Raw genomic sequence first — 18,102 nt, forward strand, 5'->3', positions numbered from 1 at the left:
TTTCCAAAAAAAGTGACAGGTGCTCCTCAAACTTGTGCCTTCGTGCTTCTTACAGTGCCCCCTATAGGTAATGCACTCACCGGAGTATCTCACTTTCACAGTATTTGCCACTGTACAGCAATATCCAGATCCACGCTTTTTGGAGATCAATCAATTTTCTTTACGCTTTATATGTTACTCCACATCACCCACCTCCTCTGAGACAGATCACCTTCTGTAGTGATGAGGAGGGAAGGATAACAAGTCTGGTAATAGTACACTGACTGCCTATCATCGCTCATCAGTGCCGCCTCATCAGCTCTTTCTATCATTGCCGCCTCATCAGCACTGCCTATCATCGCCCATCAGTGCCGCCTCATCAGCACTTCCTGTCATTGCCCATCAGTGCCGCCTCATCAGCACTGCCTATCATCCCCCATCAGTGCCGCCTCATCAGCGCTGCCTATCATCGCCCATCAGTGCCGCCTCATCAGCACTGCCTATCATCCCCCATCAGTGCCGCCTCATCAGCGCAGCCTATCATCCCCCACCAGTGCCGCCTCATCAGCACTGCCTATCATCGCCCATCAGTGCCGCCTCATCAGCACTGCCTATCATCCCCCATCAGTGCCGCCTCATCAGCGCAGCCTATCATCGCCCATCAGTGCCGCCTCATCAGCACTGCCTATCATCCCCCATCAGTGCCGCCTCATCAGCGCAGCCTATCATTGCCCACCAGTGCCGCCTCATCAGCACTGCCTATCATCGCCCATCAGTGCCGCCTCATCAGCACTGCCTATCATCCCCCACCAGTGACGCCTCATCAGCACTGCCTATCATCGCCCATCAGTGCCGCCTCATCAGCGCAGCCTATCATCCCCCACCAGTACCGCCTCATCAGCACTGCCTATCATCGCCCACCAGTGCCGCCTCATCAGCAATGCCTATCATTGCCCATCAGTGCCGCCTCATCAGCACTGCCTATCATCGCCCACCAGTGCGCCTCATCAGCAATGCCTATCATTACCCATCAGTGCCGCCTCATCAGCACAGCCCATCAGTCCTGCCTCATCAGCGCACATCAGTGCAAGAGAAAAATTACCTGTTTGCAAAATTTTAGAGCAAACTATGAAAAAGTTTTTCTTCTCTCAACGTTTTTGGTCTTTATTTAGCAAAAAAAAAAAAAAAAAAAACCCAGTGGTGATTAAATACCGCCAAAAGAAAGCTCTGTTTGTGTGAAAGAAATGCTATAAATTATATTTGGGTACAGTGTTGCATGCCCGCGCAATTGTCATTCGAAGTGTGACAGCGCTGAAAATTGGCCTGGGCAGGAAGGGGGTAAAATTGCCCGGTAGGCAAGCGGTTAAAAGGTGGGAGGAGCCTACCTAAAACAGCCCATTTAATTCCTATACATTCAGGCAGGCTCTTCTGCTACACACTTATTGGTTGATCTAAAGAAGGTTCATACAATCAGATTGTAACGTGGAGCCCGCTTTAGGCTGACCTGTAGACAGGAGGATGTCTCCCCGAGACTGACCAGGAGACCGCAGGTTTTACCATTTATAGTCATTTTTTTGAAAAAAAAAAAAAAAAAAAAAACACAAAACTTAGTAAAATTAGTATATGTTGCCCTCTTGTGGTCATTATGAATATCACACAGAGAAAACCAAATTTATAAATACGCAATATTGTTTATTTCAAATTATGATGATCACACATATAAAAACACGCAATATTGTGTTTACAATGTTGTCAGCACTGTAAACCGCGCTACAGAAGAACTTTTTTAATAACTGTTTTTAATGTTTTTGTCCCTAATTCAAAAAGCAGCACAGCTGGGATTCTAAATCAATTTACAGGTCCAAAAAAAAAAAAAAATCCCTCCGCGTCCCTAAATCGTTCTCGGTCCCTTCTGAATTTGGTTGTGAAAAACCAGACAATAATGTAAAGTGCTCCCAGACCTCCGTAAACAAAAATTTCCCTTTTTTTTTTTTTGGCAGTTTGGCATCTCAACCGAAATAGAACCCTCGCAGCAAGAAATAAAAAATTATTGTGTACATTAAAAGAGTTTCCAATTAAATGAGTGGTCTAAAATATCAAACTGTTCCCTTATATTATCTAGTGTGAGGTGGGGGAAGGGGTTAAAAAGATTCTGGGGGAAAAAATGGAAACTCTGCTCCCCAAAGAAAAGGCCATTCCAGTCCTCAGCTCCTTAACTTATAGAGGAGCACCAGGAGCTGAGTCCTCATCTAAGCCCTAAGAAGTCCTAAGATGGACCATTCCTTAAGAGGGGTGCCACCATGGTCACTCATGGAACTGAATAGGTATCTGTGGCAGCATTCCCCCCCCCCCCCCCCCCATAACTATTCAAGTTCTCAGTTCATTAACTTACATCCCTCAGCTCTAAATCTTCAACAGGAGTTGTCTGAACCCTTATCTGAAACCAGAAGTTCTGAGACAAACCAGTCATTAGGGGAGGTGTTAGCAGAAGTCCCTCGTGGAGCTAGATAGGTGCCTCCTCTGAGAACCTGCTCATAAGAGCATGGCTGGTTTCAGAGATGGCTTCAGCCCTTGGCTCTTCTATAAAAGTTAATGAGCTGAGGCCTGTCATTGAACAGCCCCCTTTCCGTAAATGGAGAAGAAATGTATCTCAGAGAACCCCTGATAAAGTCTTCAAGTCTATAAAAAGGTCAATCGTGAAAAATAATTAAAATCATTACACTACAGCCCAGAGCGGCGGTGGCAGTGAGGTATGGCTGTCCAGAAATTAGGCTACGCAGCCTGTGCTGAATCTTCGGAGGTCCACGAAAAGGAACCACCAGTGGTCGCCTTGATGGGGAGATGAGATGGTTTGGCCAGAAGAAGTACCATGAGCAGCGGTGTGTGCGTTTCCTCATTTGGCGTTGTGCGCAGCCCTCCCGTCGGCATGCAGAAGGGGTTCCCTTTCTCCAGGCTCACCGGCTTCTGACCGCTTCGCGCCAAACACGCAAAACTGGGTGATAATCTGCGTTGGAGTCAGGAAAAAGCAACTTGGAAGGTAACAAAATTCATTTTATAACGGCGGATTAGGACAGGTGAGAACTTCCTAAGCAGAAAGACTTTGGAGAGAAATGCAGATATTTCTCAACGTTTCTCATTTTTAGTTAAATTGTTGAGACAAAAGTGGAGATATTCTAAAATATAGGGTTCTTATTACATAAAAAAATGGAGTTGAAATATACCTGTGACTTGTTATAAATAAGCCCCAACCATTAGCCAATGGCTGCACTACATTGTTGTGGTGGCAGGAAGGTACACTGCAAGGACAGACATCAACATTATAGCTGTATGTGATAAAGGATACAATGCAGTCCATGCTCATGACCCCAAGACTACCGATCAGCCAAGGCAGGTGGTGATTGATGTAATCGACTTCTGACTGCCCATTGTCTGGGTTCTTCAGGAGGATGCTGAGGCCGTAGGTCAAGTTACCTAAAATTATCATACAGAAGAGAGAGAGAGCAAGACCCTCTGTGGACCGTCTCCGAAACTGCAAAGACAAAAGGATGTCAATCACTGTGCCATCCCATGAGGAGCCCAATCACTGCCCCACCCCTTAATGAAACAATTCACTTTCTTGTCTCGTGATGAGGCTTGTCACTGTCACATTGCATGAGGAGGCCCATCACTGTCTAGTGCTATCATTAGGCCAATCACTGCCCCATCCCATGAGCAGGCCAATACCAGTCCCGTCCCATGAGGAGGCCAATCACCATCCCGTTCCATGAGGAGGCCAATCACCGCCCCACAAGGAGGCCAATCACCCACTGTTCCATGAGCAGGCCAATACCTGTCCAATAAGCAGGCCAATACCAGTCCCGTTCCATGAGAAGGCCAATCACTGTCCCGCCCCACGAGGAGGCCAATCAACGTCCCGCCCCACGAGGAGGCCAATCAACGTCCCGCCCCACGAGGAGGCCAAGCACCGTCCTGCCCCACGAGGAGGCCAAGCACCGTCCCGCCCCACGAGGAGGCCAAGCACCGTCCCGCCCCACGAGGAGGCCAAGCACCGTCCCGCCCCACGAGGAGGCCAAGCACCGTCCCGCCCCACGAGGAGGCCAAGCACCGTCCCGCCCCACGAGGAGGCCAAGCACCGTCCCGCCCCACGACGAGGCCAATCACAGCCCCGCCCCACGACGAGGCCAATCACAGCCCCGCCCCACGACGAGGCCAAGCACAGCCCCGCCCCACGACGAGGCCAATCACAGCCCCGCCCCACGACGAGGCCAATCACAGCCCCGCCCCACGACGAGGCCAATCACAGCCCCGCCCCACGAAGAGGCCAATCACAGCCCCGCCCCACGACGAGGCCAATCACAGCCCCGCCCCACGACGAGGCCAATCACAGCCCCGCCCCACGACGAGGCCAATAACCGTCCCGCCCCACGACGAGGCCAATCACCGTCCCGCCCCACGACGAGGCCAATCACCGTCCCGCCCCACGACGAGGCCAATCACCGCCCCACGATGAGGCCAATCACCGCCCCGCCCCACGACGAGGCCAATCACCGCCCCGCGACGAGGCCAATCACCGCCCCGCGACGAGGCCAATCACCGCCCCGCCCCACGACGAGGCCAATCACCGCCCCGCCCCACGACGAGGCCAATCACCGCCCCGCCCCACGAGGAGGCCAATCACCGCCCCGCCCCACGAGGAGGCCAATCACCGCCCCGCCCCACGAGGAGGCCAATCACCGCCCCGCCCCACGAAGAGGCCAATAACTGTCCCGTCCCACGAAGAGGCCAATAACTGTCCCGTCCCACGAGGAGGCCAATAACTGTCCCGTCCCACGAGGAGGCCAATAACTGTTCCGCCCCATGATGAGGCCAATCACCATCCCGCCCCACGATGAGGCCAATTACTGTCTCTTCCCGAGATGAGGTTAATCACTGTCAAACCATGTCTTTATGGAACTGGTTTTGTACACAAGGGGACAGCCATGGTGGGACAGAAAAGGGTCTTCACCAAACTGATACTACAAGGTTGGAAAGCAGAATTGTCTACAATGTCTTTGTATGATGGAGTATTACCAGGACCCTTCACTGGAGACACCTCAACTCCATCATTGGAGGAGGACCAACAAGCGTCTGCCCATGTAGTGTATATTTACCTATTCGGTTGACATTAATTAAAAATAATAAATGGAACATTCTGAAATAATGGGGTTTCCAGGGAATGGCACTCACATTGGTGATGATCTGCGGCAGGCGGGAGCCGAGGTAGAAGACGGAGGACACCGAACCGATAACACAGCCAATGATCTCCTGGGTGGTGAACGGCTGGAAGACACACGACACAAAAACTTACACGAGGGTCATCTACTGATCACACGAAGAACAGCTTAAAATGGATCTCATTTTTTATTATACTTTTGGATGAAGTATGGAAGGGTCAGCCCTCTGTCAGGTTTTTATTGCTCTCTGTGAGATTCATCCTCTCAGTTTGTGCAAGAGAGTGAATTTTTTACAGGAAATCGAAAATGTTACCGTTTTTTTTTTTTTCTCTGGGGACTACTGTCTAAGAGGGGATTTCCCTCACTTGTAGAGATTTCTTCTCACTTCCTGTTGTATCTGGAGACAGGAAATGAAGACAAATCCCCTCGAGCTCAGTCACAGTCGCCTCCCGTGAGGAGGCCAGTCAAGGTCCCCTCCCGTGAGGAGGCCAGTCAAGGTCCCCTCCCGTGAGGAGGCCAGTCAAGGTCCCCTCCCGTGAGGAGGCCAGTCAAGGTCCCCTCCCGTGAGGAGGCCAGTCAAGGTCCCGTCCCGCGAGGAGGCCAGTCACTGTCCCGTCCCGCGAGGAGGCCAGTCAAGGTCCCCTCCCGTGAGGAGGCCAGTCAAGGTCCCGTCCCGCGAGGAGGCCAGTCACTGTCCCGTCCCGCGAGGAGGCCAGTCACTGTCCCGTCCCGCGAGGAGGCCAGTCACTGAGGAGGCCAGTCCCTGTCCCCTCTTCATCAGGGCTAAAAACAGAATGATGCAGGCACTTGGATTGGAAAAGCATAAAGAGAGCCAATCATTGTCCCATCCCACGAGGAGGCCAATCACTGTTTGTGTTGGCTGCAGTGAAAGGGGCGGGGCCGGAAGGGAGGAGCATACTGTCTGTAATTTTAGAGCCACAGATTCAAAACTTTTGTTGCCGGCAACTGTGGGGATTTCAGCGGGCCGGTGCCAGGAAAAGGAGGAGAACTGCAGCCAGTCGGGGGGAATTCTGGCTCTTCCACTGAAATCGAATGTAATGTCCCCATAAAATACAAACCTCGGCATCAGAGCGATCTGCCGCCAGCAAATGTCGCCCCCCGGGCGAGCTGTGGTAGTGTATGGCGGCCAATCGAGAATCTCCCAGCTGGAACAGAGCAGCGGCGGAGCCAATCAGAGCAAATCCACCGATGGCGTTTACGATGAGAGACGCTGTGAATGGGAGAAGAGATTTTATTCTACAGATTGTACAATTTCTGTTCAATCGCCCTAAAACTCACCACATGTTACAATCTCCTTTAGATCTACCAAGGGTCCGATTTGATATAAATTGATTGGATAGATTAGGTGGGTCCTCATATCACATTGTTTTGGTAGATCTGAAGTTGATTGGACAGAGATTGCAACCTGTGTGGTGACCTTTAGGCTGGGCACACACTATACAATCTGATTGTACAATCTCCTTCAGATCTACCAACAACTATAAAGTATAATGGCCCGATTAATTACCAAGATTTGTTTATGTTTGTCTTCATATTACATCGTTTTGGTAAAGCTAAAGGAAATTGTACAATCAGACTGTATAGTGTATGGCCAGCTGTAGATACCAAAACAATGTAATCTGATGGTCTAACAGAGATTCAGATCCCATTCCAAAACCATTGGTCATTAATATGGAAATGTCCCCCCCCCCCAAGGTCAATAAATATGCATATGCCCCCCTCCCTAAAGATCCTAAATATAGAAATCCCCCCCCAAAGGTCATTCGTATGGAAATGCCCCTCCTCCCCAAAAGGTCATTAATATGGAAATGCCCCCCCTCCCTAAAGGTCATTAATATGAAAATGCCCCCCCCCCCCCACCAGGGTCATTAAATATGCATATGTCCCCCCAAATGTTATTAATATGGATATGCCCCCTCCCCTCTCCACCCCAAAGGTCATTAATAGGGAGTTGCCCCCCAACCCGCATGGACATTAATATAAATCCCCCCCCCCCATTTCCACACACAATGGCCATTAATGTGGAATTGGACCATCCCTGTAGCTTTGTACAATCTGATAGTAACCAAGATGGTCAGCTTAAAAGCCGTAATCCCTCCCCCGTGTGCCCCTCCGATTCCAGTTTCACATTGTTACTAATTCTCGACTTGACTAAGCCCCGCCCTGTTCTGTGAAAGCATTCTATAAGGTCCTCAGGTGGGCGGGGCCTAAAGTCAGGGAGGCCAAAAATGTGTGACAAAGTGAAACCGAGATCAGAGGGGCACACGGCTCTTTTGATTGTAATGGGCAATGGCAGCACCTTGTAGCATCGCCCAGTGCTCAAAATTTTTTGGGGGGGGGGCGCAAACAAATTAAAAAACTCTAAAAAAAAAAAAACATCAATTGCAGCCTCACTGTGCCATGAAATGCAGCCACTGTGCCCATCAAACAGTGCCACTGTGCCGATCAATTGCAGCCACTATAAATCTGCCCATCAAACGGTGCCACTGTGCCATGATATGCAGCCACTGTGCTCATCAATTTTAGCCACTGTGCCCATCAAACGCTTCTACTATGCCATCAAATGCTGCCACTGTGCCATCCAATGCTCCCACTGTGCCATCCAATACTCCCAATGCTGCCACTGTGCCATCCAATGCTCCCAATGCTGCCACTGTGCCATCCAATGCTCCCAATGCTGCCACTGTGCCATCCAATGCTGCCACTGTGCCATCCAATGCTGCCACTGTGCCATCCAATGCTCCCAATGCTGCCACTGTGCCATCCAATGCTGCCACTGTGCCATCTAATGCTGCCACTGTGCCATCCAATGCTCCCAATGCTGCCACTATGCCATCAAATGCTCCCAATGCTGCCACTGTGCCATCAAATGCTCCCACTGTGCCATCAAATGCTCCAACTGTGCCATCCAATGCTCCCAATGTGCCATCCAATGCTCCCAATGCTGCCACTGTGCCATCCAATGCTGCCACTGTGCCATCTAATGCTGCCACTGTGCCATCTAATGCTGCCACTGTGCCATCAAATGCTCCAACTGTGCCATCAAATGCAGCCACTGTGCCATCCAATGCTCCCAATGCTGCCACTGTGCCATCCAATGCTCCCAATGCTGCCACTGTGCCATCCAATGCTGCCAATGTGATCCCCGCCTGCTCTCCATCTGCCCGGCACTTACCCTGTCTCAGTGGGGCAGCTGGTGACGGCGAACGGTGTCTTCCATGCTTCTTCTCCCCTCCATGTGTCTTCTCCTGTCCTGACATTTCAGCCAATCAGGCAACCGGTAACAGACCCGGCAACCTGATTGGCTGAGAGGCGGGTCCATGTTATCAAAGCGAATTCCTTCGGCTTTGCTAACATTGAGCTGAGTGACAAGGAACGCACAGCGTTGCGCCCGCTTCTCACTTTTTTAGGATGCCTATTAGAGCCTACGGCTCTAGTCAGGTGCTTCCAAAAAACACCCCCACCGCTGTAATTCAGGTGCCGGTGACCGAAAAGGGGCCGGACACCTGAATAGGGGGTCTCAGCAGAGACCATAGATAGATTCATGCAAGAATCTATCTATGGTGATTAGAGGCTGACAGGAGAGAGGAGCGGCGCACTGCCACAGCCGTCGGCTCTTACTCAGCAATTTTATTTTTCACAGTTTAAAGTAGGTGACAGGTTCCCTTTAAAGATGGCCGCAGTGATGCGCATACTCACGGCTGGTCTGTTGGTTGCGATATTTGTAGTAGATGTAGAGGAAGAGCATAAACAGGTCGGCCACCACGTAGTAAATCGCTGTGTATACCTGTAGAGGGAGACAGAATGAGGAGACATCCGAGGGGGCGGTGTAATGGCTCCTCCTCTGTACTGAAATAACCCCGCCCAAGAGGATCTCATTCACACCAACGGGAGCTAGATAGAAAAACTTTATAACCACTTAAGTCTTGGAGCCTTTTTTGTGTTGTTTACACACATTTAAGAAATCATTTTAGGCCTAAAGATTACATAAAACAGAACAGAAACAGACAGCGGGACTCGGCCCCACCCCCCACTAACGTGTCACTGGATTTGGATGGAATGTGGTTTGGCGGGAATTTGGGGTGGGGGGAGGGGAGTGGGTCATGGCAACATGTTGCAGCGGTTGAAAAAAGAGAATTCTTTGATTAGCTCAGATGGGGATAGTTCCAGTGTATGAAGGAAGCCTGCAGGCAGCACGTAGAGGCTTTATTCATACATCATCAATACAATGTAACAATATTGTTGCGTTGTATTTAGCAACGACTCCGGCACTTACCTGAATTGGCAGCTGGTGTGACAGAAAGGCCCCTACAAAGTTACAGGTGTCCCCGGCCAGCCACCCCAACAGGAACCAGATAGACAGAGCCTTGTCCATGTTCCCCGTCTTACATGACCTGTAGTATTGCCTGCAAGGAGAGAGGACGGGTGATGACGACCCCACCCGGGGCCAGGCTCTCAACACAACATACAAATATACATTTACTTCCCACCCCCCCCCCCCCCCCCATTTACCCCACAAGGGTGAGGACAGTAGGGTGAGGCATGTAGGGTGAGAAACATTGGGGGAGGACAGTAGGGAGAGAAATGTAGGGTGAGGAATGTATGGGTGAGGACAGTAGGGTGAGGAACGTAGGGTGAGGAACGTAGGTGGAGGAACGTAGGTGGAGGAACGTAGGTGGAGAAACGTAGGTGGAGAACAGTAGGGGCAGAACAGTAGGGTGAGGAACATTGGGTGAGGAATGTAGGGTGAGGAACGCAGGCAGGGGAACGTAGGGGGAGGAACGTAGGATGACGGATGTAGAGGGAGGACAGTAGGGAGCGGAATGTAGGGTGATGAATGTAGAGCGAGAAATGTATGGGTGAGGACAGTAGGGTTAGGAATGTAGGTGGAGGAACATAGGGGTGAGGACAGCAGGGGGAGGAACGCAGGGGGAGGACAGTAGGATGAGGAACGTAGGGGGAGGAACATAGGGTGAGGACAGTAGGGGGAGGACAGTAGGGGGAGGAATGCAGGGGGAGGAATGCAGGGGGGAGGACAGTAGGATGAAGTAGGTAGGTGGACAGTAGGGGGAGGAATGTAGGCAGAGGACAGGAGGGAGAGGACAGGAGGGAGAGGACAGGAGGGTGAGGACAGGAGGGTGAGGACAGGAGGGTGAGGACAGGAGGGTGAGGACAGGAGGGTGAGGACAGGAGGGTGAGGACAGGAGGGTGAGGACAGGAGGATGAAGAACGTAGGGGGGAGGAACGTAGGCGGAGGACAGTAGGGTGAGGAACGTAGGGGGAGGACAGTAGGATGAGGAACGTAGGGGGAGGACAGTAGAATGAGGAACGTAGGGGGAGGACAGTAGGATGAGGAACGTAGGGGGAGGAACGTAGGCAGAGGACAGTAGGGGGAGAAACGTAGGGGGAGGACAGAAGGATGAGGAACGTAGGGGGAGGAACGTAGGCGGAGGAATGTAGAGGGAGGACAGTAGGATGAGGAACGTAGGGGAAGGAACGTAGGCGGAGGAATGTAGGGGGAGGACAGTAGGATGGAGAATGTAGAGGGAGGACAGTAGGGGGGGGGGGGCGTAGGGGGAGGAACATATTGGGAGGACAGTAGGATGGAACGTAGGGGGAGGACAGTAGGATGGAGAACGTAGGGGGAGGAACGTAGGGGGAGGACAGTAGGATGAGGAACGTAGGGGGGAGGACAGTAGGATGAGGAACGTAGGGGGGAGGACAGTAGGATGAGGAATGTAGGGGGGAGGACAGTAGGATGAGGAACGTAGGGGGGAGGACAGTAGGATGAGGAACGTAGGGGGAGGACAGTAGGATGAGGAACGTAGGGGGAGGACAGTAGGATGAGGAACGTAGGGGGAGGAACGTAGGGGGAGGACAGTAGGATGAGGAACGTAGGGGGGAGGACAGTAGGATGAGGAACGTAGGGGGGAGGACAGTAGGATGAGGAACGTAGGGGGGAGGACAGTAGGATGAGGAACGTAGGGGGAGGACAGTAGGATGAGGAACGTAGGGGGAGGACAGTAGGATGGAGAACGTAGGATGAGGAACGTAGGGGGAGGACAGTAGGATGAGGAACGTAGGGGGGAGGACAGTAGGATGAGGAACGTAGGGGGAGGACAGTAGGATGAGGAACGTAGGGGGAGGACAGTAGAATGAGGAACGTAGGGGGGAGGACAGTAGAATGAGGAACGTAGGGGGGAGGACAGTAGAATGAGGAACGTAGGGGGGAGGACAGTAGAATGAGGAACGTAGGGGGGAGGACAGTAGAATGAGGAACGTAGGGGGGAGGACAGTAGAATGAGGAACGTAGGGGGAGGACAGTAGGATGAGGAACGTAGGGGGGAGGACAGTAGGATGAGGAACGTAGGGGGGAGGACAGTAGGATGAGGAACGTAGGGGGGAAGACAGTAGGATGAGGAACGTAGGGGGAGGACAGTAGGATGAGGAACGTAGGGGGAGGACAGTAGGATGAGGAACGTAGGGGGAGGACAGTAGGATGAGGAACGTAGGGGGAGGACAGTAGGATGAGGAACGTAGGGGGAGGACAGTAGGATGAGGAACGTAGGGGGAGGACAGTAGGATGAGGAACGTAGGGGGAGGACAGTAGGATGAGGAACGTAGAGGGAGGACAGTAGGATGAGGAACGTAGAGGGAGGAACGTAGGGGGAGGATGTCCAATGAACGGCCCCGGTGATTCTGCTCCTCTCGTGTATAAAGGTTACAGACACTCTATGCAGCGGGACGGCTTATGTCAGCAACAAAAAAATGTCTACGTCAGCGACACTCTCTTCCTGAGCCATATCACAGCTGATAGGGAACCTCAGAGCCGAGTCAGCGATTGAATACTCACGGGAAGGAGGAGAAGATGAAGCAGAAGATGGAGATGAGCCCCAGCAGGACGCTGGCCAGGTCCCGTGCGTCCGACGCACATTCCTTAAAGGTGTTCCACACCCACTCAGTGCCATTGGGGCAATCTGAAAAGTTCCTGGGGGGCAACGGAGCCTCCAGGCCCCAGGATCTGAGCCATGCGTCCATAGTGTCCATTGACCTGAAACAACACGGGGGGTTACAAGAAACTCAGAGGGGGCAATCAGCTGAGAGCCAAAAAATATTCAAAGGGGACAATGTATGGCTGATATGGAGCAAGATTTAAAGGAGAACCATCATCCTTTAAAGTGTTTTAGACATACAAGACATTAGAGTGTCAGCTCCTCTGGTGCAAAGACCGATGTGACTGGCTCAGTGTTCTCTGTACAGCGCTGTGGTATATGTCAGAGCTATATAAAGCAGTTAAATAAATTACTAACTATATATGAGATATTTAACTAGCAATACCAGTAATAATAATAATAATATCGGTCAGTAGGAGTAAACTCGCAGCCTCCAGCCATCCTGATGACTCTATAACTCGGGGATCCGGGCGGATGGTGACCCCGGTGACCCGTCTTACCTGCACTGTCATGTAGAGAGGAGGATACAGACGGCTGTCACAGTTGTCAGTTCATATTCGATCTCCGTTGTACCGTCCTGAACTCCGCCACTGCCTGTGCGTCAATCCGGGTATCGAATGATCGATCCGGGTATTGATCAGTAAACCATTGTATCAAAATATGTAGCGATGTATCAATCTGTGTAGCAATTTATAAATCAATGTATCAATATAATAATGTGACTGCAGTATCCGTCTCCTGTGATCTATAAATTGTTGTGCTACAATGTATATTATTATAAATATATATATATAATGTGAATGTATAATATATATGTAAAGTGCTGCGTAAATTGACAGCGGTATACAAGAACCTGTAATAAATAAATGTATATATGTGTGTGCGGCTCGCCGGCTCCTGACCCCACACTCCTCTCTCTCTTCCTGTTGTTTCTCCTGTGTCCCCGGATTACACACGGGTCACATGACTGCGCCCTGTCACATGACTCCTTGATGATGTCACCACTGGGGGGGAGGGGCTGGTCTCAGCATTGGTTTTGTGCTGAACGTCGATCACCTGCATATTGTCAATATTTTTAAACACCGGAGGGAAAAAGAAAAGATACAAATATCAAAAAATAACTAACTATAAAGAGATGACAAAAATTAAAGTATATATAACATTTTTTTTTTTTTTTTTGATTTTATATATTTTTTTCCTTTTTTTAATTATCAGAGCCCGAAGTGCAGTGCGCAAAAACCGAACAGCAAAAGTGAAAAATAAAAGTAAATGTGAACACAGAAAAAAAGTGCACAGAGAATGCATTAATTAAAAAAAGGAAATATATATATATATATATATATATATATATATATATATATATATATATATATACAGTATCTCACAAAAGTAAGTACACCTCAGTCACATTTCTGTAAATCTTTTCTTCTATCTTTTCATGTGACAACACTGAAGAAATGACACTTGTCTACAATGTAAAGTAGTGAGTGTACAGCTTGTATAACAGTGTAAATTTGCTGTCCCCTCAAAATAACTCAACACACAGCCATTAATGTCTAAACCGCTGGCAACAAAAGTCAGTACACCCCTAAGTGAAAATGTCCAAATTGGGCCCAATTAGCCATTTTCTCTCCCCCGGTGTCATGTGACTCGTTAGTGTTACAAGGTCTCAGGTGTGAATGGGGAGCAGGTGTGTTACATTTGGTGTTATTGCTCTCACTCTCTCATACTGGTCACTGGAAGTACAACATGGCACCTCATGGCAAAGAACTCTCTGAGGATCTGAAAAAAAGAATTGTTGCTCTACATAAAGATGGCCTAGGCTATAAGAAGATTGGCAAGACCCTGAAACTGAGCTGCAGCACGGTGGCCAAGACCATACAGAGGTATAACAGGACAGGTTCCACTCAGAACAGGCCTCACCATGGTCCACCAAAGAAGTTGAGGTCACGTGTTCAGCGTCATATCCAGAGGTTGTCTTTGGGAAATAGACGTATGAGTGCTGCCAGCATTGCTGCAGAGGTTGTAGGGGTGGGGGGGTCAGCCTGTCAGTGCTCAGACCATACACCGCACACTGCATCAAATTGGTCTGCATGGCTGTCATCCCAGAAGGAAGCCTCTTCTAAAGATGATGCACAAGAAAGTCCGCAAACAATTTTCTGAAGACAAGCAGACTAAGGACATGGATTACTGGAACCATGTCCTGTGGTCTGATGAGACCAAGATAAACTTATTTGGTTCAGATGGTGACAAGCGTGTGTGGGGGCAACCAGGTGAGGAGGACAAAGACAAGTGTGTCTTGTCTACAGTCAAGCATGGTGGTGGGAGTGTCATGGTCTGGGGCTGCATGAGTGCTGCCGGCACTGGGGAGCTACAGATCATTGAGGGGACCATGAATGCCAACATGTACTGTGACATACTGAAGCAGAGCATAATCCCCTCCCTTCAGAGACTGGGCCGCAGGGTAGTATTCCAACATGATAACCACCCCAAACACACCTCCAAGACCACCACTGCCTTCCTAAAGAAGCTGAGGGTAAAGGTGATGGACTGGCCAAGCATGTCTCCAGACCTAAACCCTATTGATCATCTGTGGGACATCCTCAAACGGAAGGTGGAGGAGCGCAAGGTCTCTAACATCCACCAGCTCTGTGATGTCATCATGGAGGAGGGGAAGAGGACTCCAGTGACAACCTGTGAAGCTCTGGTGACCTCCATGCCCAAGAGGGTTAAGGCAGTGCTGGAAAATAATGGCGGCCACACAAAATATTGACACTTTGGGCCCAATTTGGACATTTTCACTTAGGGGTGTACTGACTTTTGTTGCCAGCGGTTTAGACATTAATGGCTGTGTGTTGAGTTATTTTGAGGGGACAGTAAATTTACACTGTTATACAAGCTGTACACTCACTACTTTACATTGTAGACAAGTGTCATTTCTTCAGTGTTGTCACATGAAAAGAGAGAAGAAAAGATTTACACAAATGTCACTGAGGGGTGTACTTACTTTTGTGAGTAACTATATATATATATATATACTTAAATTGTTGTCATCTCTTAATAGTTATATTTTGATATTTTATTCCTCTTCCCCAAAAAATGTAACAACTAAAAAAATTGTTTTATTTATTAATTTTTGTTTTTTTTTCATTTAATCAACGAGTTTGAAAAAAAAAAGAACCGATTCCCCCCCCAATGCGCTACTCTGTTCTGCTGCCAGGGAACCTTTCCCGCCCTCAGAATACAATGATCGGTGTTATAGCTGGCGGTGCTGATTGTTCAGGAAAAACCTGACAGGCCGGTTGCACACAAGTCAGCCAATAGATGGCCAATAGCCTGCTTGTACTTGGATCGAAATTCGTCCAGTCCCTGCTGAATCAGCCAAATTTGGATCCAAGTATGGCTTTAGGAAGATTCACCTTCTCTATGTGTCCTTGTTTACCTTTATCACATATTTTGGGTTGTCACCAGAACAGGAATAGAGGTGAAATCTTCTAATGGGGACACCAGGGATTCCTTCACTTTGGTGTGATTTCCCTCCCACTTCCTGTTTTGGCCATTGGATGGGAAGTGAAGGGAAATTTCCACAATGGGGGGGACACTAGTTCTGGTGACAACCAGGGATCCCCCTCCCCCACTGTGGAAGGATTTCCTCTCACTTCCTGTTTGGCTATGGGACAGGAAGTGAAGGGGAAATCTCCTCAATGGGGATACAGATGAACACACACAAAAAAAAAAAAAACCTGACAGGGGTTATAACCCTTCCTTGCTCTATCCAAAATGAAAAAAAAAATGTTTTGCCTTTAGCTCTACATTTGGAATCACACAATGTAGGATAAATAAATGGCGATCTTGTCTCCGGCAGTGGTGAAGGCGGCGCGATTCGATCCGGAATGTCGTTATGAATGAGTATTTTTGTCTCTGGAATCGGGTTCAGAGTCGATCTGAAAGTGCTGACCAAAGATTCCAACTTCCTTGTTTGTTTATGTGTCACCGGTCACAGGCACGCGATGTCTGCGGGGGAAGTGACAGCCAGCGCGATTAACCCCTCTGTTACCGATGGGCACCGAGCCTACATGGCCGTGACGAGTCCCGATGGAAGATTTTAAAGGGAACCCGTCATGCCGGTGAAATTCGAAGGCTGCAAATAGTCGCCTCCTTCTGAGAACGAGTGCTGCCCGTCTGTCATGCCGATCCTCAGCTTCAATACTTCTGACTTCATCATCTCTCCGGCCAAAACGCTTATCGAAATCTGCTCTCAGAAATTTACAGAGCACATCTCTTGTTGCCCGCACAATGCCACCATTGCCTATGTGTTGCCCGTGCATTGTCACAACTGCCTGTGTATTATGACAGTTGCCCTTTAATTTTCGCCTATTATAGTGATTGCTCAACTGTTGACCATCTATTTCTACAATTTCCCATTTGTTGCCCTCATATTTCTACACTTGCCTGTTTGTTGCCTTTTTATTGCCACAGTTGTCCCTTCATTGTCCCTATATTTGTACAATTTCCTATTTTTTTTTGTGTATATATATTTTTACAGCTGCCCGTTTGTTGCCTTTCTGTTGTTGTGATTGCCCCTTCACCTGTCTATGTATTCTTAAGCCTCGTACACATGATCGGATTGTTGGCCAACCGAGCCAACAAAGGGCGTGTGCCAGGATCTTGTCTTGCATACTAACGGCACACAATTGTCGGCTAGACGTGTGCGCCATCAATAAGTTTGTTTGGTTCAGTTTAGTTTTAGAATTAATTCGTATTTTGTAATTCGTGTCCGAAATTCAATTTGGATTCGTACGAAATACAAATTTTCGTTACATTTGTTAACTTTTCGTAACAATTACGAATGTTCGTTATGATGAATTTATTATGAGGGGCTCCCACATTCCCTGTGCTCATTATGAGGGGCTCCCCCCATCCCTGTGCTCATTATGAAGGGCCCCCACCATCCCTGTGCTGTGCTCATTATGAGGGGCTCCCCCCATCCCTGTGCTCATTATGAAGGGCCCCCACCATCCCTGTGCTGTGCTCATTATGAGGGGCTCCCCCCATCCCTGTGCTCATTATGAAGGGCCCCCACCATCCCTGTGCTGTGCTCATTATGAGGGGCTCCCCCCATCCCTGTGCTCATTATGAAGGGCCCCCACCATCCCTGTGCTGTGCTCATTATGAGGGGCTCCCCCCATCCCTGTGCTCATTATGAGGGGCTCCCCCCATCCCTGTGCTCATTATGAGGGGCTCCCACCATCCCTGTGCTCATTATGAGGGGCCCCCACCATCCCTGTGCTGTGCTCATTATGAGGGGCTCCCCCCATCCCTGTGCTCATTATGAGGGGCCCCCACCATCCCTGTGCTCATTATGAGGGGCCCCCACCATCCCTGTGCTGTGCTCATTATGAGGGGTCCCCACCATCCCTGTGCTGTGCTCATTATGAGGGGCCCCCACCATCCCTGTGCTGTGCTCATTATGAGGGGCTCCCCCCATCCCTGTGCTGTGCTCATTATGAGGGTCTCCCACATTCCCTGTGCTGTGCTCATTATGAGGGGTCCCCACCATCCCATCCCTGTGCTCATTATGAAGGGCTCCCCCCATCCCTGTGCTGTGCTCACTATGAGGGGCTCCCCCCATCCCTGTGCTCATTATAAGGGGCCCCCACCATCCCTGTGCTCACTATGAGGGGCCCCCACCATCCCTGTGCTCATTATGAGGGGCCCCCACCATCCCTGTGCTCATTATGAGGGGCTCCCCCCATCCCTGTGCTGTGCTCACTATGAGGGGCCCCCCACCATCCCTGTGCTCATTATGAGGGGCCCCCACCATCCCTGTGCTGTGCTCACTATGAGGGGCCCCCACCATCCCTGTGCTGTGCTCACTATGAGGGGCCCCCACCATCCCTGTGCTCACTATGAGGGGCCCCCACCATCCCTGTGCT

At 50.0% G+C, this 18,102-nt stretch overlaps 1 protein-coding gene across 2 annotated transcripts; it reads right to left on the reverse strand.

The window, feature by feature from the left end:
• Positions 1-1,650: 1,650 nt before the first annotated feature.
• SLC66A1 (solute carrier family 66 member 1) lies at positions 1,651-13,172 on the reverse strand. 2 transcript variants are annotated; one of them, XM_073601558.1, is made up of 9 exons: positions 13,020-13,172; positions 12,667-12,844; positions 12,067-12,264; positions 9,490-9,619; positions 8,913-9,000; positions 6,272-6,423; positions 5,206-5,298; positions 3,323-3,508; positions 1,651-2,983 (listed from the first exon to the last, which is right to left on the reverse strand). In XM_073601558.1, exons 3-9 carry the CDS (start codon positions 12,258-12,260, stop codon positions 2,873-2,875), a joined length of 954 nt encoding a protein of 317 aa, XP_073457659.1. In that variant the 5' UTR covers positions 12,261-12,264; positions 12,667-12,844; positions 13,020-13,172; the 3' UTR covers positions 1,651-2,872. The 2 variants fall into 2 exon arrangements, with proteins under 2 accessions (XP_073457659.1, XP_073457657.1); XM_073601556.1 differs by having other exon boundaries at positions 12,667-13,153.
• Between the last annotated feature and the right edge of the window lie 4,930 nt (positions 13,173-18,102).

The sequence above is a fragment of the Aquarana catesbeiana genome, linkage group LG10 (assembly GCF_042186555.1).
Source record: "Aquarana catesbeiana isolate 2022-GZ linkage group LG10, ASM4218655v1, whole genome shotgun sequence".
Lineage (NCBI taxonomy): Eukaryota > Metazoa > Chordata > Amphibia > Anura > Ranidae > Aquarana > Aquarana catesbeiana.

Coding starts and splice junctions, on each gene's coding strand:
- SLC66A1 (XM_073601558.1), bottom strand. CDS start 12,260: ATGGACACTATGGACGCATGGCTCAGATCCTGGGGCCTGGAGGCTCCG. Junction 9,620..12,066: donor TTCATCTTCTCCTCCTTCCC/GTGAGTATTCAA, acceptor CTCTCCTTGCAG/GCAATACTACAGGTCATGTA. Junction 3,509..5,205: donor TGCCGCAGATCATCACCAAT/GTGAGTGCCATT, acceptor TTGTCTTTGCAG/TTTCGGAGACGGTCCACAGA.